At 35.2% G+C, this 23635-nt stretch overlaps 3 protein-coding genes across 10 annotated transcripts; all 3 read right to left on the bottom strand.

The window, feature by feature from the left end:
- Window positions 1–6533: 6533 nt before the first annotated feature.
- LOC111806533 (U-box domain-containing protein 33) lies at window positions 6534–13063 on the bottom strand. 2 transcript variants are annotated; one of them, XM_023691887.2, is made up of 9 exons: window positions 12490–13063; window positions 12075–12196; window positions 11726–11847; window positions 10756–10860; window positions 10103–10442; window positions 9849–9998; window positions 8971–9498; window positions 7996–8736; window positions 6534–6918 (listed from the first exon to the last, which is right to left on the bottom strand). In XM_023691887.2, the coding sequence occupies exons 1-9, from the start codon at window positions 12641–12643 to the stop codon at window positions 6733–6735; spliced, it is 2448 nt and encodes an 815-aa protein (XP_023547655.2). In that variant the 5' UTR covers window positions 12644–13063; the 3' UTR covers window positions 6534–6732. The 2 variants fall into 2 exon arrangements, with proteins under 2 accessions (XP_023547655.2, XP_023547656.2); XM_023691888.2 differs by lacking the exon at window positions 12490–13063 and having other exon boundaries at window positions 11726–11852.
- Window positions 13064–13849: 786 nt separating this feature from the next.
- Window positions 13850–16910, bottom strand: LOC111807690 (uncharacterized). 7 transcript variants are annotated; one of them, XM_023693517.2, is made up of 4 exons: window positions 16665–16910; window positions 16209–16468; window positions 14319–14416; window positions 13850–14246 (listed from the first exon to the last, which is right to left on the bottom strand). In XM_023693517.2, exons 2-4 carry the CDS (start codon window positions 16281–16283, stop codon window positions 13985–13987), a joined length of 435 nt encoding a protein of 144 aa, XP_023549285.2. In that variant the 5' UTR covers window positions 16284–16468; window positions 16665–16910; the 3' UTR covers window positions 13850–13984. The 7 variants fall into 7 exon arrangements, with proteins under 7 accessions (XP_023549285.2, XP_086984942.1, XP_023549284.2 ...); XM_087128816.1 differs by having other exon boundaries at window positions 16209–16361; XM_023693516.2 differs by having other exon boundaries at window positions 16689–16910.
- Window positions 16911–17405: 495 nt separating this feature from the next.
- On the bottom strand, window positions 17406–19945 carry LOC111807503 (rop guanine nucleotide exchange factor 3). The gene is made up of 7 exons (XM_023693249.2): window positions 19419–19945; window positions 19230–19346; window positions 18998–19152; window positions 18560–18634; window positions 18183–18479; window positions 17743–18087; window positions 17406–17611 (listed from the first exon to the last, which is right to left on the bottom strand). Exons 1-7 carry the CDS (start codon window positions 19675–19677, stop codon window positions 17492–17494), a joined length of 1368 nt encoding a protein of 455 aa, XP_023549017.2. The 5' UTR covers window positions 19678–19945; the 3' UTR covers window positions 17406–17491.
- Window positions 19946–23635: the final 3690 nt, after the last annotated feature.

The following is a 23635-nucleotide window of genomic DNA, read 5'->3' as shown; positions in this document are numbered from 1 at the left end:
CGATTGCTTTGATTCTCTATGGATAAAATTTCTCCATGAACAGACTCCCATACTAGTATGATATTATCAATTTTGATTATAAGTTCTAGTGATTTTGCTAGATACTAACTGACAGCAATCTAAACATATACGCGATCTTTAATAATTATAAACACACGATTATTCTCTAAATTAGCAAATGTGAAACTTTCATCATTCAACCCATTGAATAAGTTCATTTAATCGCTCTAAGAGTGTTCATGAGCTGGGTCTGATCGTGTTGAAACGTTTCAATCTAGTTGTTTGGATCATAAATTTTTCAATAAATCACCCTTGAAAAGAGAGCGTTTAAGTGTGAGTAGGAGTGTTCGTGAGTCCGAATATTTATTAGATTCAATCAAATTGTTCGGACTATAAAATTTTCACTATAAACAACTTAATGTAAACAACTTAATGAACTCAACTCAACCATAAAATTAAGTTGGAGTTGTTCCGATCATTTATTCAAAATTTTTAAACAATGTACAGCAAAATATTTATTTATTTATTTTTAAATTTTTATTTAAGATTTGTAATTCATTTTTAATATAATATATATTTTGAAAAATTACCTTATAATAAATTTAAGTTCTTTCGGTTCGAGAAATTCGCGAACCAACCTAATGTATAAATTTTTCATTATCCGAACCCAACCCAATTTCAATAAGTTCATAACTCAACCCAAATTGTACAAGCTGGACAGGGTTGATTGAATTTTCGAATCGTCGGGTTTAAATTAGAGTATTTTTAAGGAATTTTTAACCCTAAGAAATACTCAATCGAGATAACTATTTTTCGGTTTTTACTCTAACTTTGTACAAATTAATCTAATTATTTGATACTTGAGTAAGAACGTCATGAATTTGAGGAGGTCTGTTGTTTCATTAATAACTGCCCATTTTGATTCTTTGAAACTACTCGAGAAATATGATAGAATCTTTTAAAGAGGAACAAATGATTATCGTTAGAACTTATTATTATTATTATTATTATTTAATAAATAATGATAATGAGAATAATAAAATTGAATTAAATAATAATAATAATTAAGAAAAATGTATTTAAGTTTGATAATGACGTGGATTGGAGTGGGAGACATTTTTAGATGATGGAATAGAAGTGGGACTAAATTCTTTATGTTTGATTTGACAATTAAATAATTACTAACAATCTCTACTTCTCTCTCCCACTTTTATTTTTAATTATTTTTACATCATTTTTTCGGTTCGATTCTACTTTCTCTACTCGTTTCTCTTCAATTCTAAGTTCTATAAACGACGCCTCAAATTACATTTCTACAACTAGAGTTGTTCATATGATTCGAGAACACGACCAACCCGAAAGAGAATGGGAGTGTACACAGAAGCTACATCGAAAGAGAGTGATAGTCTCTGAGCACAAACAATACTAGGAGTATACAGATGTTGGGTTAGAAAAATCTTTCGGACCAACCCAAAATTTGTGTTTGTTGGGTTGGTGACCGGGACAACTTGAATAGAGTTCCTAACCCAACCCTTTTATTTACGGGTACTGTTGGGTTATTTTTTTTTTCTTTATTTAAAAAATTATACTTATCTACCATACATGTTACATTAATAACTAAAATCTCGTAAAGTTCAAATATCAATCATTTACAATGCATCACTAACATTGGTTATAAACTTCTTTAAATATTTTTATTTTTTTTTAAAAGTAGAATAGGATTAGGTTGGGCTGTAACCCTATTTTCGGATAGACCCGATCAAAAAAATGTTGCCAGCAAACCGACTTAGAGATACGAGATAGTGAGGAAGGATTTTCTCGAGCGAGAGAAAGAACAAAAAGGGGTAAAATATATGTTTGAACTAATTTATTTTATTTATTATAATGTTATAAACATGGTAAATAAAAATAATATTTTTTAATAAAAAATTTAATACATAAAAAATAAATTTAATAATTTTAAAACTAAATTGAAAATTTAGTGAAGGAATAATTTCTCATTGTTACTTGCATTAATATTTGCGTGTATGACACGCGCAATACAACAAAGTTCAAGCGCGTGGAGGGACACAGAAAGCCGGTGACTGGCTACCGTCTGAACCTGTCCCGACTTCCGTATTTAGCCGTACATAAAAAACTGGCGAAACAAGTGATCGATGCCCCTACGTGCGGCCAAATCCACATATCACTTGGCACGTGTTGATTTGTTATAGGTTAGTATCCGTACTAACCAATACAAAATTGCCACGTGTAAATATGTACAAATCCCGGCCGCATCTGATTGATACCCATATTCTTTAATTGAAGCCGTACGGCAAGAATGTAGGCCCCCACATGGTTTTCAGCGTTGTGTCTAAGCCGCACATGTGCCATTCTGATCCGAGGAATCGTACGTGCGGTTTTAAATTTATTATTTGAGAGACAAAAATTTGTGGTGAAATGGGTTCAGGCCTGTTGCCCACCATAAAAATAAGTGTGTGATGCCAATTCACACTATTCTTAATTTATAAGTAAATTTTTTGTTTTTTTTTTTTCTAAAGAATACGTTAATCGACCAACCCACCGCTAACAAATATTGTCCACTTTGGCCGTTACGTATCGCCGTCAGGCCCAAGCCCACCGCTAGCAAATATTGTCTGCTTTCGCTATTACGTATCGCGTCACTTTGGCCGTTATGTATCGCCGTCAGGCCCAAGCCCACCGCTAGCAAATATTGTCTGCTTTGGCTGTTACGTATCGTCGTTAGCCTTATGATTTTAAAACGCGTCTATACAGGGAGGTTTCCACAACCTTCTAAGGAATGTTTCGTTTCCACGCCCCTATAAGGAATGTTTTGTTTCCACACCCCTACTGTAAGGAATGTTTCGTTTCCACACCCCTACTGTAAGGAATGTTTCGTTTCCACACCCCTACTGTAAGGAATGTTTCGTTTCCACACCCCTACTGTAAGGAATGTTTCGTTTCCACACCCCTACTGTAAGGAATGTTTCGTTCCTCTCTCCAACCAACGTGAGATCTCACAATCCATGTTTCGTTTCCACACCCCTGTTCCACACCTCTGTAAGAAATGTTTCGTTCCTCTTTTCAAACAACGTGGGATCTCATAATCCACCTCCTTAGAGGCCCAACTGTTTCGTTTCCACACCCCTGTTCCACACCTCTGTAAGAAATGTTTCGTTCCTCTTTTCAAACAACGTGGGATATCATAATCCACCTCCTTAGAGGCCCAACATCCCTCACAATCCACCTCCTTAGAGGCCCAATGTCCTCGCTGACACACCACCTGATGTATGCCTCTGATACCATTTAAAATAGCTCAAGCCCAAACCCACCACTAATAATATATTGTCCGCTTTGATTCGTTACGTCGTTACGAACCGATATCAGCCTCACGATTTTAAAACGTGTTTACTAGGAAGAGGTTTCCACACCCTTAAATGAAATGTTCCGTTCCTCTCTCCGACTAACGTGGGATCTCACATAAACATTTTATTTTTATTAAATACAAAAATTTAAATAAATAATCTAAACAACTCGAATCAATCCAACCCAATATTTTATGATTGGGTTGAGTTAAGTTCATTATTTAATAAGAGTTGTTTAGGATGAAAAAGTTTACAACCCCAACAATTAGAAAGAATTTTTAAAATGTCCCGACCCAACACAATTTGAACCCACGAACACCTCTCGTGTTCTTGAGCGAGCCAGGTTTACATTAAAGTATATGATATTTGGAAGTAAAATGAATGAAATGAGTATATACATATATTCACAGTTTCAAGTAGCAATGACAATGGAATGGAATTGAATGCATATCCTTCTCTATATTACGTCGTTACGAACCGATATCAGCCTCACGATTTTAAAACGTGTTTACTAGGAAGAGGTTTCCACACCCTTAAATGAAATGTTCCGTTCCTCTCTCCGACTAACGTGGGATCTCACATAAACATTTTATTTTTATTAAATACAAAAATTTAAATAAATAATCTAAACAACTCGAATCAATCCAACCCAATATTTTATGATTGGGTTGAGTTAAGTTCATTATTTAATAAGAGTTGTTTAGGATGAAAAAGTTTACAACCCCAACAATTAGAAAGAATTTTTAAAATGTCCCGACCCAACACAATTTGAACCCACGAACACCTCTCGTGTTCTTGAGCGAGCCAGGTTTACATTAAAGTATATGATATTTGGAAGTAAAATGAATGAAATGAGTATATACATATATTCACAGTTTCAAGTAGCAATGACAATGGAATGGAATTGAATGCATATCCTTCTCTATATTACGTCGTTACGAACCGATATCAGCCTCACGATTTTAAAACGTGTTTACTAGGAAGAGGTTTCCACACCCTTAAATGAAATGTTCCGTTCCTCTCTCCGACTAACGTGGGATCTCACATAAACATTTTATTTTTATTAAATACAAAAATTTAAATAAATAATCTAAACAACTCGAATCAATCCAACCCAATATTTTATGATTGGGTTGAGTTAAGTTCATTATTTAATAAGAGTTGTTTAGGATGAAAAAGTTTACAACCCCAACAATTAGAAAGAATTTTTAAAATGTCCCGACCCAACACAATTTGAACCCACGAACACCTCTCGTGTTCTTGAGCGAGCCAGGTTTACATTAAAGTATATGATATTTGGAAGTAAAATGAATGAAATGAGTATATACATATATTCACAGTTTCAAGTAGCAATGACAATGGAATGGAATTGAATGCATATCCTTCTCTATATTACGTCGTTACGAACCGATATCAGCCTCACGATTTTAAAACGTGTTTACTAGGAAGAGGTTTCCACACCCTTAAATGAAATGTTTCGTTCCTCTCTCCGACTAACGTGGGATCTCACATAAACATTTTATTTTTATTAAATACAAAAATTTAAATAAATAATCTAAACAACTCGAATCAATCCAACCCAATATTTTATGATTGGGTTGAGTTAAGTTCATTATTTAATAAGAGTTGTTTAGGATGAAAAAGTTTACAACCCCAACAATTAGAAAGAATTTTTAAAATGTCCCGACCCAACACAATTTGAACCCACGAACACCTCTCGTGTTCTTGAGCGAGCCAGGTTTACATTAAAGTATATGATATTTGGAAGTAAAATGAATGAAATGAGTATATACATATATTCACAGTTTCAAGTAGCAATGACAATGGAATGGAATTGAATGCATATCCTTCTCTATATTACGTCGTTACGAACCGATATCAGCCTCACGATTTTAAAACGTGTTTACTAGGAAGAGGTTTCCACACCCTTAAATGAAATGTTCCGTTCCTCTCTCCGACTAACGTGGGATCTCACATAAACATTTTATTTTTATTAAATACAAAAATTTAAATAAATAATCTAAACAACTCGAATCAATCCAACCCAATATTTTATGATTGGGTTGAGTTAAGTTCATTATTTAATAAGAGTTGTTTAGGATGAAAAAGTTTACAACCCCAACAATTAGAAAGAATTTTTAAAATGTCCCGACCCAACACAATTTGAACCCACGAACACCTCTCGTGTTCTTGAGCGAGCCAGGTTTACATTAAAGTATATGATATTTGGAAGTAAAATGAATGAAATGAGTATATACATATATTCACAGTTTCAAGTAGCAATGACAATGGAATGGAATTGAATGCATATCCTTCTCTATATTACGTCGTTACGAACCGATATCAGCCTCACGATTTTAAAACGTGTTTACTAGGAAGAGGTTTCCACACCCTTAAATGAAATGTTCCGTTCCTCTCTCCGACTAACGTGGGATCTCACATAAACATTTTATTTTTATTAAATACAAAAATTTAAATAAATAATCTAAACAACTCGAATCAATCCAACCCAATATTTTATGATTGGGTTGAGTTAAGTTCATTATTTAATAAGAGTTGTTTAGGATGAAAAAGTTTACAACCCCAACAATTAGAAAGAATTTTTAAAATGTCCCGACCCAACACAATTTGAACCCACGAACACCTCTCGTGTTCTTGAGCGAGCCAGGTTTACATTAAAGTATATGATATTTGGAAGTAAAATGAATGAAATGAGTATATACATATATTCACAGTTTCAAGTAGCAATGACAATGGAATGGAATTGAATGCATATCCTTCTCTATATTACGTCGTTACGAACCGATATCAGCCTCACGATTTTAAAACGTGTTTACTAGGAAGAGGTTTCCACACCCTTAAATGAAATGTTCCGTTCCTCTCTCCGACTAACGTGGGATCTCACATAAACATTTTATTTTTATTAAATACAAAAATTTAAATAAATAATCTAAACAACTCGAATCAATCCAACCCAATATTTTATGATTGGGTTGAGTTAAGTTCATTATTTAATAAGAGTTGTTTAGGATGAAAAAGTTTACAACCCCAACAATTAGAAAGAATTTTTAAAATGTCCCGACCCAACACAATTTGAACCCACGAACACCTCTCGTGTTCTTGAGCGAGCCAGGTTTACATTAAAGTATATGATATTTGGAAGTAAAATGAATGAAATGAGTATATACATATATTCACAGTTTCAAGTAGCAATGACAATGGAATGGAATTGAATGCATATCCTTCTCTATATTACTGCTACCCAAAAGGATGGTAGCAGATTCATTCTCCAAACAGAAAGAACTCATCACAGATAAAAAAAACATTAACTATCCAGAAACAGAAACAAAGAGCATCAATGGACTTACTACTGCTGCTGATGCAACCATTCTTGAATTACAGAACGAAGAGCACGGTTAGGGACGAGGTTTTGGTGTTCGAGCCTTAGGTTTGTCATCGGCGACGTGTTGTGTCCACTGTCTAACCATCCTCTCAATGCCTCTGCCTCATAGGTAAACCCGTCGGCTGCTACATGAGGATCCTCCATGACTTCCTGAGTGTTTGGTGTAAAATATTAGTCCATTACAGGTTTACACACTAGATGCAAAGAATAATGTACATAGATGATGTGTTTTCCAGCGAAAATAATCATCTAAAAGTAACACATACAGTGAATGATGTCAGGACTATAATTGAGATTCTGAAGTTACTGAAGAAATGCATACAATTCTTGAGATCAACAGTGTATTCAAATCAAGGTCCCATGAAAGAACGCTAGTGAGAAATAGCTTGTGTGAGATCCCACATCAGTTGGAAAGAGAAACCTCTCCCGAGCAAATGCATTTTAAAATACCTTGAGGAAAAACCCGAGCGAAAAAGCCTAAAGAGGATAATAGCTACTAGCGGTGACTTGGGCTATTACAACTGATATCAGAGCCAAACTCCGAGCGGTGTGCCAACGAGGACACTGAGCCCCGAAGGGAGTGGACATCGGGCAGTGTGCTAGCAAGGACGCTGAGCGCAAGGGGTGAATTGTAAGATCCCACATTGATTGGAGAGAGAGAGGAACGAGTGCTAGCGAGGATGCAAGGCCCCACCGGGAAGTGTCCCAGCAAGGACATTGGACACTGAAGGGAGGTGGATTGTGAGATCCCACATTGATTGGAGCGGGAAATGAGAGCCAACAAGGATACTGGGCCGCAAAAGGCTGAATTGTGAGATCCCACATCGATTGGAGAGGGGAACGAATGTCAGTGAGGACGCTGAGCCCTGAAGGGGGGTGGATTTGGAGATCCTACATCGGTTGGAGAGGGAAACCTCTCCCTAGCAGACGTGTTTTAAAAAACTTTGAGGGAAAGCCCGAAAGGGAAAACCCAAAAAAGACCATATCTGCTAGGGGTGGACTTGGGGCTGTTAGAGCTTACTAATTACTAATGGGAAAGACTAAAATATGAACTCAACTTGGTTTTCAGTTAGCTAAGGGGTTTCATGAATCAAAAGAATAGTGTAGGAGACGTACACAAAACAGTCCAGAAACTTGCATTTACAACAGTTCACATATTCTTTAACCAAAACAAGATCAAAGCAAGAATAATGAGCCAATAAAGAGAGAGCTATGCATATAACTAACCTGAAAAATAGGACATAGGAAATAAGGAGGAGGTTGCACCTGCAGATCCCCAAAGCTTAGGGATACAGAAACCGAACCTCCACAAGAAGCCTTCATTGGCTCAAGTACTCTCCACACATCAGACACAAGGTCTGGCCTGTACATACTATTTCTATTGCAGCACCTCAATGCCAACTGAGCCAACTGTTCGGCCTGCACGAACGGCCAGTCCCCCGCTCGTGGATCCAATACATCTTTCAATTTTCGTTCCTCTACGGCAAACTGGACGTCTTCTTTCATTCTCAAGTATGATTTTCCAGTTAACAAACTTAACAATACCATGCCAAATGAAAAAACGTCCAACTTTGTCGTGAGAGGAAATTCATGATTGCTCTTCACGCCATACTTGGCAGATATATTTTCATTGTAACTCAACTTCTCATCATGAGGCAAAAAATGACAACTTCCAAATCCTGCAAGTTTAGGAACGTAATTTGCATCTAATAGTACATTCAAAGGCTTCAAGTCACCATGAATGATCTTGCAAATTTTATTCGAATGAATGAATATAAGAGCTGAGCATAATTCTGAAGCGATCCGTATTCGAGTTTTCCATGACAATGGAGAAGAATTGTCCTTACAGGCTAGCCTATCTTCTAGACTTCCATTAGGAAAATAGTCATAAACAAGAACGCAAGCCTCCGGACAGACTCCAATGAGCGTGGCAATATTGGGATGTCTCAGAATACTCAATACATCAACCTAACATATAAAACAAAACATATTAAGGAAATGTTCGAAACCGACTTGAAATGGGATTTCAAACTGAATCTTTGGAACCGAATCATATTGTTAAATCACCACTGAACCGAGAAGCTCAAGCTTTTGGGTTGATTGATGATTTTATACGATTTTCGAGCAAGAGATCATCAAGCTACTACTCTAAAGATAGTTTAACTTATCAGAAAGAGTAAAATGGATCCAGGCTATTCATACCTCACGTTGAAACTCCACTGGGTTCTGCAAGCTATGAGAACCGAACATTTTTATGCAAACCTCAGTGTTATATAGCAGACCTTTATACATGCTTCCATGTGTACCCTCCCCAATCTTAAGCGAGGGATCGAATTTCCGGGTGGCTTCTGCAATTTCTGAGAACGAGAACTCAGAGAATACTTGAGCAGTATGTTTAGTTCTGGCCTCTACTTGTCTTGTCCTTATGTCATCCACTTCTTTGAGTGCTTCATCTCGTTGCTTCAGTAACACATCTCGATCATTTTTGTAATTATGCAGCAGTTCTATCGCTGAGAGAATCTTCTGCTCCAATTCCTTCACCATCTGATCAGATCCTGCAATTTGATTCTCTAATTCTAATCCCCTGTTTCGGGAGACTTGGAGCTCCTCCATCATTTTATTTACTTGGTTCTTCACATTCTCAAGTTCTTCCCTTTCTTTTGACAGCGCTTCTTCAACATCTTTCCTTTCTCTTGCCTCTCCAGCATATAAGTCTTCATAAAATTTAGCCTGCATATTTAATGAAAACCATGTGAGATCATATATGTAACGACTCAAGTCCACTGCTAGCAAATATTGTTCTCTTTGGGCTTTTTCTTTCAGGCTCTGCTGGGGAGAGATTTCCATCCCTTATAGAGAATGTTTCATTCCCCTCTCCAACCGATGTGAGATCTCACAATCCACCCCCCTTTGAAGCCCAGCGTCCTCGCTGGCACACCCAAATCTAAAAGATTTACAACTTGATGCAATAAGAATCCAAAAGATTACAATTCCCAACAACACAGTCAACTGATAGGTACATTATCTACATAAATGATTTAAGCCAAGATCAGTCATACGACAATTGACAACAGAGTTACCCTGAAAATAGCATTCCCAAGTTCATTTTCAGCTTGAGCTCGCTTCACTGCCTCTCTAAAAGCTTCTCGCTTGGCATTTGCTGCTTCGGTTATTGATTTCTCAAGTTGAATGTATAAAATATCATCAGCACTTTCGTCTTGCTGGAATCCCTGAAAAATACAAAGGCCAAATATTTTTTTTTTAGAAAAAGTACTTGTTACTTTTCTGGATGCAAAGTGTGTAAGAAATGCCTCCGGCTGGTACTCGGGCATACCGACAAATGGAGAGGAGATGAGTTAGGAGCGACATCTTTCAACAGAAGAGGTGAATTTAATCCTACTCCATACTCATCTTCCTCAGTCCTTGAAGATGCAGCATCAAGACATCCACTAGATGAACTTGGTGAATATGAACGCTCAAAAGGGCTCGAAGTCCCACTATCATTCGAAACTAACTTCGAAATCGAAAGCCTTTCCAGAACAATTGATGGACTCTGTATTCTGCTCCCATTGAATTGGCCAGACTCCACTGGTCTCCAACATGCCCCGTTGACATTCTGTGACTGAGGTGATGGTGGTGGGATATCTACATGAGCTTCTTGTGGACAAGCTTCCCTATTTGTATGTAGTAATTGCATTAGTTGTCAGACAACTAAATTGCAGTTCTAAAACAACAAGCATGCAATCTATAACGGTTCCATAAGTCTCCTGCTGACCATTAGCCATATTTTGATATGACTTGACCGAAGTTTATGGACCACATGAATTGACTAGACGTTTTAGAATTGATCAAGTTAGGATATTGGTTCTCAACAACATGCCTATATTTTAGAAGGTTCACCATTTAGGACTGATGACATATTCCATACTCAACCTGTTCCTATCAATGGATTTAAAGTAAGAAAACAGATGAAGAGTGACAACAAACCTAGTGCGAATTAACTGCCCGTTGCAAACAAATTGAATTTGACAGAAAGCTGGTGCTTTCAGGTGAACATACATAGCTTTCTTCGATCTGATTTTTGTCATTTTTCTGCAACATCAAAGAAGATAAACAATCATCGCCTAGATATGCTTTAGTCTCCTCGATTTAGTTAACTATCTAACATCAACTTCATTCCACAATTTGAACGAAAAACTCTCAAATCTAAGAACCATGGATACGAGATACAAATACGACAAGACACGATCACAACTTCATGCCATCTTTTTAAAATCTAGGACATGGACACAGACACGGACATGACAATAACATGTTTATTAAAATATTCATTTTTTTAAATTATATCGTTTTTATACAATGAGTTTGTGTTTTTATATGCTTAGAAAATTAGTTTGATGTATTTCTTTATGAAGATTTATCATTTTTGTCATATGTGTGTCTATATAGTCAACTTAACAAGTGTTTGATGCATATCTAACAAATGTTTATTCTACTTTTACTTGATAACTAGTTTCTAACACATCATTGCACTAACAAGTGTCCGATTCGTGTCGAATAAGCTAGCCCGATCAAGTGTCCATGCTTCTTAGCTCACAATGATTAGGCTATTAGGAACTTACAATATTGTTGAACCGTATATCCTGATCTCCCTCTTATTCGTTCAACAATGAACTAATGATTACTATGCCGAAACAAAAACAGTTACTCTGGCATGTTCTTAATTTCTTTGAACTAATACCATTTACATTTATTTTCATCTCCCCTCCTAATTTTTCTACTTCTTTATTTTAAACCATCATTTCATCCGACAGAGTCTTCAGTTGTGTACCATTTATAGAACAGAGTGCAGGATCATGCGCAAATGGAGTAACTAATAATCATTAACAAAAACCCTTTAAGAGATAAAAGCAGATATACATGGAAGAAGAATACAAAGCAAGTAGCTGGAATGTACCTCGAGTAATACTTATCTGCTGCTGCACCCATAATAAGCCTTCTAATTCCATGAAGGGAGACGAGCTCGACAATTCCCTTCTTAATCTTGTCTGATTCAACATAAAGTTTCTCTGCCCGAACCTAAACTAAAACCTTAATGAATAGAAGAACAAACGGAGCAAATCCCATATGAAAATTGAAATCATTCCTCATGTTTAACCCAGTTTACTTATTGATTCAAGCATTATCACATCACACATTGTATATTTATGGTGTTTAACTATGTTCTTAACCCCCGCTCCTATAACCCAATCTAGTTCAATGAACAATGAAAGAATATTGAAACAAAGAGAACAATGGATATGTACCCCAGCTTGGTGACAGAGGAAAAGGAATCCATCAAGTATCTTATTTGCATCCTGCCTCTCACGTTCGCGGTAGGCGTTTACTTCCTTTTCTTTCATAGAACTTGCCAAAAATTGTGTTCCCACTTGACGCATGGAAGAGAGAGTTCAGTAAGTCAACTCTAGCCATTATCTCAAACAATTCTAAGAAACACTCCAATTCATGTAAGTGTTCAATTTCATTAATTCCAAAAACAATAGAAGAAACTTTGTTTTAGTTAACGAAACCACTGGATAAACTCTTGTTCTTCATCTTAAGAATTTAGAACATCAACAGCCAAAGAGTAATAACTTAACTTCAATCAATCAAGAGCAGTAGAAATCATCAGACGATTGAGAATATTTAAGTGAACATATTGAAATTTATCAGCGAGCTTACAGAATGGAATTAACTTTGCTGGCTCATGAACATGAAGAATGCAAATCCTCCGCCCGCCTAAGTGCTTTATAGCATAAACCAAATTCAATCTGCACTCGTTTACATCATTTCCCACAGCCATATAAACCACATCGTCTCCACAGCTACCGGCCATGATTCCTGTAGGATCAGTGAACCTTTCACTAACCCAAAACAGGAAAAACCCTATCGATTTCTTTCAATTTCTAAAAAAACACACACAATCAGCCATAGATTCCTCTCACGAACCGATTCCAGCCTATTTTCTGAACACACTTGGATGTTTTCAGAATCACGTTCCAAATGAAACGGAACCGAAATCCGATTCTCCTCTTCCGAAAAGAAAAACGGAACAAAATGGTCAGAGGCGACAGATTGAATTTGTTTGGTGTATGTGAATATAAAATGGGATGAAGAACAAAGGCACTTTCATGAGAAACTTTACTCGGTCCACTTCTCTCTCTCGCCATTGGAATTGCTTGAGGAAGAAGAACAAGAAGTCAGCGGCGTTGATATTTAAAATTTGAAGGAATCGGCTTACAATTTACAAATGACGTAGAACAACACGGATATTTTCCATTTGACTTGTTCATTATATTAATATACTTATGTTTGTTATTATTAGGCCAAATTATATAAAATAAAATATTATTTCTCCTCTCAAATATTTGTACTAAAAAAAAAAAATTAGGGTATTCATATGACTCGAGAACCCGACCCATCCGAACTACCCAACACAAACTATAACGGTTCGTTAGATTGGGTTCAGTTAGATTTTTTTTTCTTCAGTTTTGATTAGGTTGAATTTTTGGAAAACTAAAAATTTGGGTCGGTTTGCAAGTTAACATTTTTTTTGTCGAGTCAACTCGATCACCTAAAAAACAAAGTTACAAGCCATCAACACAACTCGAGTTGAGTTACTCGAGTTGAGCTCTATTTAAGTGGTTCGAGTCAACAACGAGTTGCTCCAAAAGATTCTTCCAGTATATAACGTATCAAAAATATCATTACTATTAATTTACTTTAAAAAAAAAAAAAATTTAGCCCAATGAATTTCTTACAAAGTTCTTAATTAATTTATTTAAATCCCAATAAAATTTCAAAAAAAGTCCAAGGATGAGTTCAAACTCTATAACGATCAAAGTCAAATAACTGTTTCGTGAGATTAATTAACATGAATGTAACGTGGTCAAATGATGTCAAATTGGTCCGACACATCAATTAGACTAATAGATTCGATCATACATACGTATATACGAACAAAATAAAATTACAACCTCGATATCAACGTCAATCCGCAACGTCATCATTTGAAATTTCTAAGAGGAAAAAGAAAAAGACATCCATAACTAAGATTTATCATAACAAAAGTTTCATTCTAAGGTTGAATCTTACAAAAATTAGTAACCTCTTGCTTGAGACCCTAGTAAGATGTTCATTTCTTTAGTTAGACAATATTCCCTACCTACAAATGTAGTTACCTTCGTTTTTTCTTCGCCCGTAAAGGAATCATAGATACTCGAGTTGCCGCTCGCTTCTTATCGAAAATGGCAGTTCTACTCTCTTTGTCGTTGTCGTCGTCGTCGTCGTCTTCATTGTTAAGTACGGGAGTATCCTCCGACACCTTTCTAGCAGCTTGCTTTTTCACAGCATCCAACTTGGCATATAGTTTTCTATCAAGTGGGTCATTGGACGGTCCATTTCTAATATTGTGTGTTATTTTGGCTCCAAGTCCAAGTCTGGAGAAACAGATCCAGAGTTAAAAAGCTTAGTGTGAGTAGCAAGATCCAGATACTTGTTTATATACTGACCTAGGAGGTCGATTCCCGGGTTCGAACATAGTTGATTCATTATCATTCGCAGTTTCTTTCCACTCGGTTTTAGTCATCTTGCTCATCAACTGCGCTGCCTGCACATAAGATGGATATTCGGTTATGCACAACACTCCTGATGCAAAAAACCATAGGTTCTTTGTAACCACCCAAGCCCACCACAAATAAATATTATCTATTTTGGCCCGTTACATATCACCGTCAGCCTCATGATCTTAAAACACGTCTGCTAGGGAGAAGTTTCCACACCCTTACAAGGAATGCTTCGTTCCCCTCTTCAACCGATGTGGGATCTCACAATCCACCCCCTCAGGAGCCCAGCGTCCTCACTGGCACACCACCCCGTGTCTGACTCTCATACCATTTGTAACCACCCAAGCCCACCGCTAGCAAATATTGTTCGCTTTGACCCGTTACGTATCGCCTTCAGCCTCATGATTTTAAAACGCATATGCTAGGGAGAGATTTCCACACCTGTACAAGAACATCTTAACCCTTCCCATCTCTACATCATCTCCAACATTTTCTTTTCTTCCCAATATTGACAAAACTGTATATTAGTTTCAAAACAGAACGAGGGAAGCAAGAACTGTTAGCAGACACACGCCTCGACATATATCCGTTAAGAACGATTATGCCATTATAAGGTAGGAAGCAGGAGAATTGCCCTCATTGAGGATTCATACCCACAAACTGATCAAACATTTCCTGAGAAGAAATGTACTTATTGAATTTAAGACAAGTTCAAGGATTTCCTTTTTCTTTTGAATGAATTTCATATCCAATCCTTGTAAGTTCAAGTTCTAACTCTTCATGGAAAGACTCGGTATTTCACTTCAAAATAGACCTCAAATCTGAGACCCTTTAATCACTAACCTTTATTCATGCTGCAACACAATTAGTTTTGAGGGCTAAATTCCAGTTTACTCCATGAAAGGCTATCCCGCCCGGTCTATGGAATTTACGTTTTATCAAAAAAACTAAAAGAAAAGGTTGAAAGCTACCCAATCAAAGAAAAAGTGGGAAGAAAGAACAGAAAAACGTTAAATCACCATTAAACACGAAAGCTTACGCTAATGGATTACGGTAAGTTTACTTATATCTATTCTTTAACGCTCTCCACAATTGTAAACTTAAAAATTTATAGAAAGTCCAACAAGTAAAAATCAATACTAATTGGAGAGTCAATGACATTACAAAAGTCCACCACTCTGATACCTACCAAGTTAAACAAGCACTTAACCTGTAATAGTCCAAGCCCACCACTAGCAAATATTGTCCTCTTTGGACTTTTCCTTCTGGGCTTCCCCTCAAGGTTTTAAAACGTGTCTGCTAGGGAGAGGTTTCCACACCCTTATAAAGAGAGTTTCGTTCTCCCCAACCGATGTGGGATCTCACAATCCACCCCCCTTTGGGTCCAGCATTCTTGCTGACACACCTCCTCGTGTCTACCCCCCTTTGGGGCTCAGCCTCCTCACTGGCACATCACCCAGTATCATTTGTAACAACCCAAGCCCACTTCTAGAAGATATTGTCCTCTTTGGATTTTCCCTTCCAAGCTTCCACTTAGGATTTTGAAAGGCGTCTACTAGGGAGAGGTTTCTACACCCTTATAAAGAATGTTCGTTCTCCTCCCCAACCAATACGGGATCTCACATAACCATCCAGGGGTAATTTAGTTATATGTATACTCTAACAAAAACCTAACAACATATTGAGCAAGCCACATTGGGGTAAATGTAAATCAATGTGCATAACAATCCTAGCAGAAACATGTATAGTACATAACCCAACAGCAAAGAAGAAGAACGGGAAAGAGAACAAATTCAAAACCATGATGAAGTGACTAAAGAAACATAAACTGATTACCAATTTCGCTGCATCATTCAACTTAATAATTTCGGGAGGTCTAGATTTCTGCGTCCTCTCCACGTTGCTGCTCATTGGGTTTGCTACTGCAAATTCAAGACAGCAATACTGCAAACACTCGAGCGACGATCCACGATGAAATAGTAACGATTTCTGCAGACTGTTAGACTGAACGACCGTCACTTCATGAAACGCCCCCACCTTTTCTAATCTCGATATCAAGAATCCAAAATACACACTTCGACAAAAGCATGTCAACCCTAAATAAAAGCTATTTTATCACATCCACATTTACGAATCATAGAGCAATCAAACAAACAAGGACGATAACTCAAGTAAGGGCCAGTTACGAATTTTTAGGGCGCTAGAATTCTTACTGATCCGAAATTCATAAACAGAAATACGAGTTTTCAGAACTAAATTAGCCGAATTATAAACTGAATCGATGTAATATACCCTAAATGACTTGATAGATTTTACCACTGGCAAGTCTCTAAGGGTTTCTGCGGGCCGCGGAGTGTTCGTTGGTGTTGGCCACCTTTCCGCTGGGTCAATAGCCGTCGAAGGTTTTGGTTCGGCAAGGAAAGTGCGCGCTTAACGAAGAAGAGTAGCGCCGCCGGAGGCTGAGGATTCAGGCGGCGTCGGAGAGGGCGAGGGCGCGAGAGAGATTGGGAGAGATAGTCGATAAGGATTAAATTACAACTATAGCAATTCAATTTTAAATATTAAATAATAAATTATTTGAAAAACTAAAATAATAAAAATACTAACATTTCAATTTATTTAGAAATAATATTAGAATTTCTAAATGAAAAAATTAATATTATTCTTAAAATTTTAAAATAAATTCATAATTAACTTAAAAATAACTCTTTAAATAATTTCAATAATATAAATAATAATAATAATAATAAAAATACAAAATTTGTATCAGGTTTAAAAATAACATTTAAAAAAAATTAAAAATTTCGGAGATAATATATGAGGGGTAGATAAATGGTCAATTTATCTTATAAAATACATTTGTATCTAAATATGTCTAAATAATCATCAGTCGAGCTTTTTTTACGGTTAGCTACGGAATCCAAATCGTTTCTATAGCTCGAGTAAAATTAGTATTTTTTTTACGAGTCAATCACGTAAATCAGATACACGTTTTTATTTCTTAATTTTTTGTTTATGTAAAAATTGTTATCGGTCCGAAAAAAAAAATCTTATTCACTTTCATCTCTATACCGTAAAAGTTAAAAAAACAAGAAAAAAAAAGGTCAATTCTAAGGGTTCTACTCTTGGCTTCTTAGGGCCCTATCGTCAAAAAGAACGTCTTCAATCCAAGCTACAATGTTGAATGTCAATCCTTCCAACACTCTCGAGTAACTCTCCAATACTGCTTGTCCCACGTCCTACAACATCAAAAAAACCCGTTAATTTTTCCGAACGGAATAGGTCTCGGACTTAAAAAGCCGTTCATAAAGTCCTTAAACTTGATGACTTACGAGAAAAAAGTTGAGCGAGTTCTATGAAGTTAACTTACCATATTGTATTGAATCTTGCTAGTGTCTAGCGTCGTTTGAGAAAGTTCAGGGAACCTTTGTTTCAAAGACAAAAGTAAGGTCTCGGCTCTTTCTGCTAAAACAGTGTTCTTGTCACCCTTGCCAGTTTCAGCGATTAGATCCTTTACTAATTCCCACGAAGACTTTGAGTAGGTTAGACATGCTTTCCTTCTCCATGTATACATCGAAGCCTCAATCCGGTCTGCAAGTTCAAGCGCATCGTGTTCGGATCCTATTTGCAAGCAATCGAGCAAATGTTCGGGTGAGAATTTGTCTACACTATACATGTAGCGATATATCGTGTCGCCTATACTTGCCTTTCCACTCTGTACATGGAAACAAGTTAGAAACCATTTGTATCGGCTAACTATGTTCGTTTCAATACGCTCTCGGAGCGTAAACTTTACGATTAAGGACTGACCTTTGGAAGAGTATCGATGTAGGATTGTGGGATTTCCATTTCAGCTAGAACAGTACTGTTTATTGCCATAGCAGCTTTGTGGATTTGATTTGCACATTCACGGCTATTTTGAAGATGTTTCCGTGCCTTCTCAGATAGACCACATGAAGGAATGCAGGGAACTGGTACCCACCATTTCTCCCCCTTTTGCAGTGGGAGTCGGCGAAATGAACCAGGTCTCGAATGGTTCGAGTTCGACGACATGCTTCCTTTTTCGACGTACCAGAACTCGGTGTCCCGAAAACTATCCAAAATGTCCTATAAAACCACAAACAAGATTGATTGATCGATCACTCTCAAAATAAGTCAAGCTTGTAATTGTTTTTGCTGTCATTTACCAAGAGCATCATGTCAAGCTTTTGCAATGCTGGAAGGTTTAGGTATATATCTGACCTTTGTCGACTACTCAACACCTAAAAAAAACACAGCAATAAGCAAACGAGAAACATTTCAAACACTGTGTGTGTACTAGCGAGGACGTTCGGTCCCCATGGAGGAGAACGAAGCAATGTTTATAAGGGTGCAGAAACCTCTCCGTAATAGACGCATTTTAAAATCATGAGGCTAACGACGATACGTAACACATCAAAGCAGACAATATTTGTTAGCGGTGGGTTTGAGCTGTTATAACGTAAAATTGGCTAAAAAAAAAACGGTCAGTAGTACTCGGTTTAAATCTTATTTAAGTTTTCGAACCTTCAAATTTATTTTATTTTGACTTCCGAGCGTAGAAAATAAACCGTTCCGAAAACCCGAGAAAACAATAATAAAATCACCTCAATTGTTGTTCCATTTTGGAGAGTTTGAGATTCAGTGAAGAACTCAACAATGTAATCACAAACAGAGACCAAACAAGCCATCTCTCTCCTCCACATCGCCGTCTTCTCCGGCGACAACGGCTCCAGTTTCAGATTCTGTCCGAACACCGTCGCTGATCAAACAAACACAAATCTTCTTAACCTTAAACTTTCCAAAACCAATCAAACCATAAGCAAAAACAGAGCAGACCGTAAAGATTAGTAATGGCGTTTGAAATCGTCACCGCCGTGCAGACCCCTTTCCCACTTCCCGACATGTCTTCTCCGAGCAAAAGCTTCGCGAATCTCTCCTTCATCATCTCCATTTCTGCCGCAACAAAAACTTAAACACCCATCTTTAAAAAGATAAAAATTTGAAAAGGGGGAAAAAGCTTCTCACCGGAATCCATGGCGTCTTGATCATCGACCTTGTCTCCGGTGGTCAATTTGTATTTTCCGGTGCCCTGTCTCGCAGGAATCGCCAGAGGAGTGCAGAAACTGTTATCGGAGAAAGCAGAGGCATCGGAGATGGTTCTGGAGTAAGAGAAAGAGTAAACGCTCGCCGGAGACTGACCGGAAGTTTCAGAAATGGTGGATTGGTCGTTTAGATCCATGAAACCCACGTCGGAATTTTGGTCGGAGATGGGGAATTTCTCCATTTTTGAAGCGTGGATTGGAGGAAAAGTGGTGGGGGCGAGGGGATTTTAAAGGCGTGGGTTTGAAATTTGAAGAACAGAGTAAGGGATTTGAATTGCTGTTCCCTCCTTTTTCTTTTGGATAAAGAAAGGGAAGCTGTTCTGCAACTTTAGGACCATGACAATGGAAGTTCATGGCAGAGAGCTTGGCCGGCCGACATGGTGGCTGCCTTTATTCGATCAAAAAAGGAACACCCAGATTGAGAAAAACAGAGGAATTCCGCCATTGATATGTTCTTGAACAGAATTACAAGCTTTCATTATATATATATATATATATATATATATATATATATATAAATAACATAAATTTGACTTTTTTTAATCATATTTTAAGGTATTGTGGTCAAATTTGAAATATTTTTGTTATATTTAAAAAAATAATGTTATTATGTTATTAAAGTAACTTTTCAGAGTTTTTGAACGGAAATCCCGAGTCTTCATGTCACTCAATAACTCAACCTACTCAAAAATTGAGTTACGACTCGATCTATTTTTAAAAAGATTAAAAATATTTAACGTTTGTAACTAATTCTAGTGTTCGATTTATGACTTATAAATGTTTGGTATTTAAATTTTATGATATTTTAAGTTTTAATGTAATACAAAAAACAAATTGAGAATCCAGCCACCTCGAAAATATAGAGGTAAGTTGAGTTAGGTTGTGAACTCTATTCGGGTTGTTCGGGTCACGAACCAGATCGACCTAAAATTTCAAATTGGTTCAAAAGTTTTTTTCAACCCAACCTATGTATACCCCTAACCTAGAGTCGACACTAACTCTAGGAGTATCAAATCTAGAGTTTAGGGTAGTCTATCTCAGACTTAGAGATATTTGAATTTTATCACGGGCAAATTATTTAAAATTGTAATAATAAATAAGAAATATTTAAAAAGACATTAATGCTAACAAATATTTACTTATTTATTTATTAAAAATTAGCCCATGATCTAATAATCTAAAAATTAAAAAAAATAATAATTAAATTATTCTCCCACCAGCCCAAAAATTATGATTAAATAGATCTTGTGATATAAAATTTACAATTTTCTTATTTTAATAAAAAATTATATAAAATTATGATTAAATGAATTTTAACAATTTTGTTTTATTTTATTTTTTAAGAGAAAAAAATACAATTTGGATGTGCAAGTGGAATTATTCGTATTTTCTAAATAATTATATATTCCTTTTATTTCTTATTTCTTTTTAATTTAATTTTTGTTCATTAATATTGTAATATTTAATTTTAAATAATAAATTTTAATAAATTATTGTACGACCCGTTTGAGAATTTTAGTGAGAATTTATGATTTCCGCTCTACGACCCTAAATTGAACTTAAGTGAACCAAGTAAGCTCGGGTTAACGTAGGCAAAGAGTTGCAGGAGCTACTTTGATCTAAATAAGACACCAAACGAGTGAACGAACTAATAACATAAAATTTAAGAACGAATTTTATTCATCCATTTTACTTTAATCTTTTTTAAATGGTGGTTAAACGTAGCTTTTGAGCCCCGAGGCTACAAGGGTCGGACTAGAACACATTATTTTATCTTTTAATTACTTTCTTTTGTTTTTATTTTGTTTTTTATTTTTGTAAATCTATATCGTGTGTTTTAAAACGTACTGTTTCATTTTTTAATTACGAATGCCCACGAGTTTTAAATTTTTTTAAATTATCGATTATTTTTAAATATTTCACATCAATTATTGGTGGTCGGTAGCTCGAGCTACTTGTCGTCACAAATATACATTGTTTATACTTAATTTATTCCATTGTTGTTATTAAAATTAACATTAATCACATTAAATTAAAAATAATACCAAAATAATAATAATAAATAAATAAAAGATCGGTATCCAAATAAAAAATTAAACTTTAAAAACACATATTTTAAATCTAGAAAATAAATAAAATAATTTCTAATTTTTTTATATAGGTCGACTAGAATTTTATTAAGAAATTAGGGGATAATAATAATAATTTGAATATTATTTTTTAAAAAAATTAAATAGAATAATATTTAAATAAATAATGTAAAGAAAGTTGCATGGTCGTGAAGAAGTCGTGCAATCCACTTTGTAAGAGTTTAGAAAATACATTAATATATTATAACAATTAAATTACCAAAATACCCTTAAAAAATAAGGTTATTTTCAATTATACCCTAACGGTAAACGTCTAATATTTCAAAAACAACTCTCGAGATTTTTATCGTTGAATTCATAGACATAAAAATTTGTGTCTGCTTATACGTCGTTTATGTGAACAAATCTAAACAGTCACGAGAAGTAAATTTTAGGGTTAGGGTTCAGAAATTTTTTTTGAGGACGTCGAGATTAAAATGAGAAAAACGACAACATATATGGTTCACGTAGGATCCGTATTTTTTTTTTCATGCACGTATTTAGATTTGTTCATATGCTCCGACACAACTTTTCGGCCTATAAACTTAACGACCTTTAAAAATTTTATAGTTCGAGATATAGTTGAAACCAACTCTATCGGTCAAAGATATTTTTGTTTTATAATTTAACGGAACGATTAGTTTGACTTTGACTAAAAAAAAATGTGTGCATTGGATCTAATTAGTTGAACCGACTAAGATTGCATTTATTCATATCTTATTATTATTTTTAGTATTGCATTTATTCGAACATGATTTGCTCAATAATTGTTGTCTAATTCATTAAATTTTAAATCTCCATATTTTAATTATGGTAATTTATTAAATTTATTGTATTTTTAATTAAGAAATTTTAAATTTATGTATATCGCGAGTGTTTAGAAAATTAGATGAATAAAAAAACCCGATCAACTCAATTTAATCCGTACAGTTGAATTAAATTGAGTTTAAATAAATAAAATTTTTATGGATTTAGTCGGTTTACACGTTCTTCTAAAACTAGATTGTATCGAACTGAACAAACCCAGATCTATTGTTAGTTTTAAAATATACATATATATATATTTTTTATTTTTATTTAATTTCATAATTAATTTTATTATTATTTATTATTCAATCTATTTTAAAAATAATTTTTAACTGTTTGGAAGTGAAATTGAGTTAAAATTTTAGTTAAATTTTCAAAATAAATAAATAAATAGATGTTTTACTGACTAATATTTTATTTTTATTAAAAATAAAATTTTGAATAAATGACTCGAACAACTAGAACCATCTAACCTAAAAAATTTACGGTTGAATTGGGTTAGTTTCATTATTAATTGAAAAAATTTACAACCCGAACAATAAAGTTGAATCTAAAGAATGTCTCAACCTGACTCAACCCAACTCAACTCACAGACAGCTCTAATTTTGATCGGGATATAATATTTAACTAATTGAACTATTATCAGACTAATTATAGAAAAAAAATTATTTAATACGAACCCGAAGTACTACTCGAAAAAATGCGTATATTTGAATAACTCAATATTGTATTAATAGCCTCATGTCAAATCATGCTGTGTACGAGAAATCGTATGTGTCAAATAATTCAATATTAAATCGGGTAAATGTGAATGTAACTAATTATTGTAATTCAATATTCTAATAATTCACGTGATCGAGACATATCTAGTCAAATCAACTTTTTTACGTCTAGGTTTCCAATTTTATAGGTTAACCTAACCCATAAGACTCATTTGGTCACATATCAATGAGTTGATAATTGGATTGTGTTGAATTTGCTCCATATGTACCAACTTTTAGGTTTAATCAATTTTAGTCTAAGAAATTTAATGTAATCAATTCCGTAACGTCCACCTTTTCTATAGAATTTAAATCGTTTGATAGCCATTTGGTTTACAGATAAGTTGATGGTTTTTTATAATTACGCTTTTACAATACACGAGTTTCACTTCGTAGTTTGTTTGATTTGTTAGTGACACCTGAGTACAGGAGAAATACATAAA

This window comes from Cucurbita pepo, chromosome 12 (assembly GCF_057944985.1).
Source record: "Cucurbita pepo subsp. pepo isolate OVF chromosome 12, ASM5794498v1, whole genome shotgun sequence".
Lineage (NCBI taxonomy): Eukaryota > Viridiplantae > Streptophyta > Magnoliopsida > Cucurbitales > Cucurbitaceae > Cucurbita > Cucurbita pepo.
This window is presented reverse-complemented; position numbering and strand designations above follow the sequence as displayed.

What these genes read in the sequence shown, in the direction of transcription:
- LOC111807690 (XM_023693517.2), bottom strand. Translation starts at nt 16,283, where the DNA reads ATGAGCAGCAACGTGGAGAGGACGCAGAAATCTAGACCTCCCGAAATT. An exon ending in TGAATGATGCAGCGAAATTG is followed by an intron (nt 14,417 to 16,208) that starts GTAATCAGTTTA and finishes TCTTATGTGCAG; the next exon opens with GCAGCGCAGTTGATGAGCAA. An exon ending in CCCGGGAATCGACCTCCTAG is followed by an intron (nt 14,247 to 14,318) that starts GTCAGTATATAA and finishes CTGTTTCTCCAG; the next exon opens with ACTTGGACTTGGAGCCAAAA.
- LOC111807503 (XM_023693249.2), bottom strand. Translation starts at nt 19,677, where the DNA reads ATGGAGAAATTCCCCATCTCCGACCAAAATTCCGACGTGGGTTTCATG. An exon ending in TCAAGACGCCATGGATTCCG is followed by an intron (nt 19,347 to 19,418) that starts GTGAGAAGCTTT and finishes TTGTTGCGGCAG; the next exon opens with AAATGGAGATGATGAAGGAG. An exon ending in GCAAGATTCAATACAATATG is followed by an intron (nt 17,612 to 17,742) that starts GTAAGTTAACTT and finishes TTGATGTTGTAG; the next exon opens with GACGTGGGACAAGCAGTATT.
- LOC111806533 (XM_023691887.2), bottom strand. Translation starts at nt 12,643, where the DNA reads ATGGCCGGTAGCTGTGGAGACGATGTGGTTTATATGGCTGTGGGAAAT. An exon ending in AGCAAAGTTAATTCCATTCT is followed by an intron (nt 12,197 to 12,489) that starts GTAAGCTCGCTG and finishes CCATGCGTCAAG; the next exon opens with TGGGAACACAATTTTTGGCA. An exon ending in CATCTCCTCTCCATTTGTCG is followed by an intron (nt 9,999 to 10,102) that starts GTATGCCCGAGT and finishes TGTATTTTTCAG; the next exon opens with GGATTCCAGCAAGACGAAAG.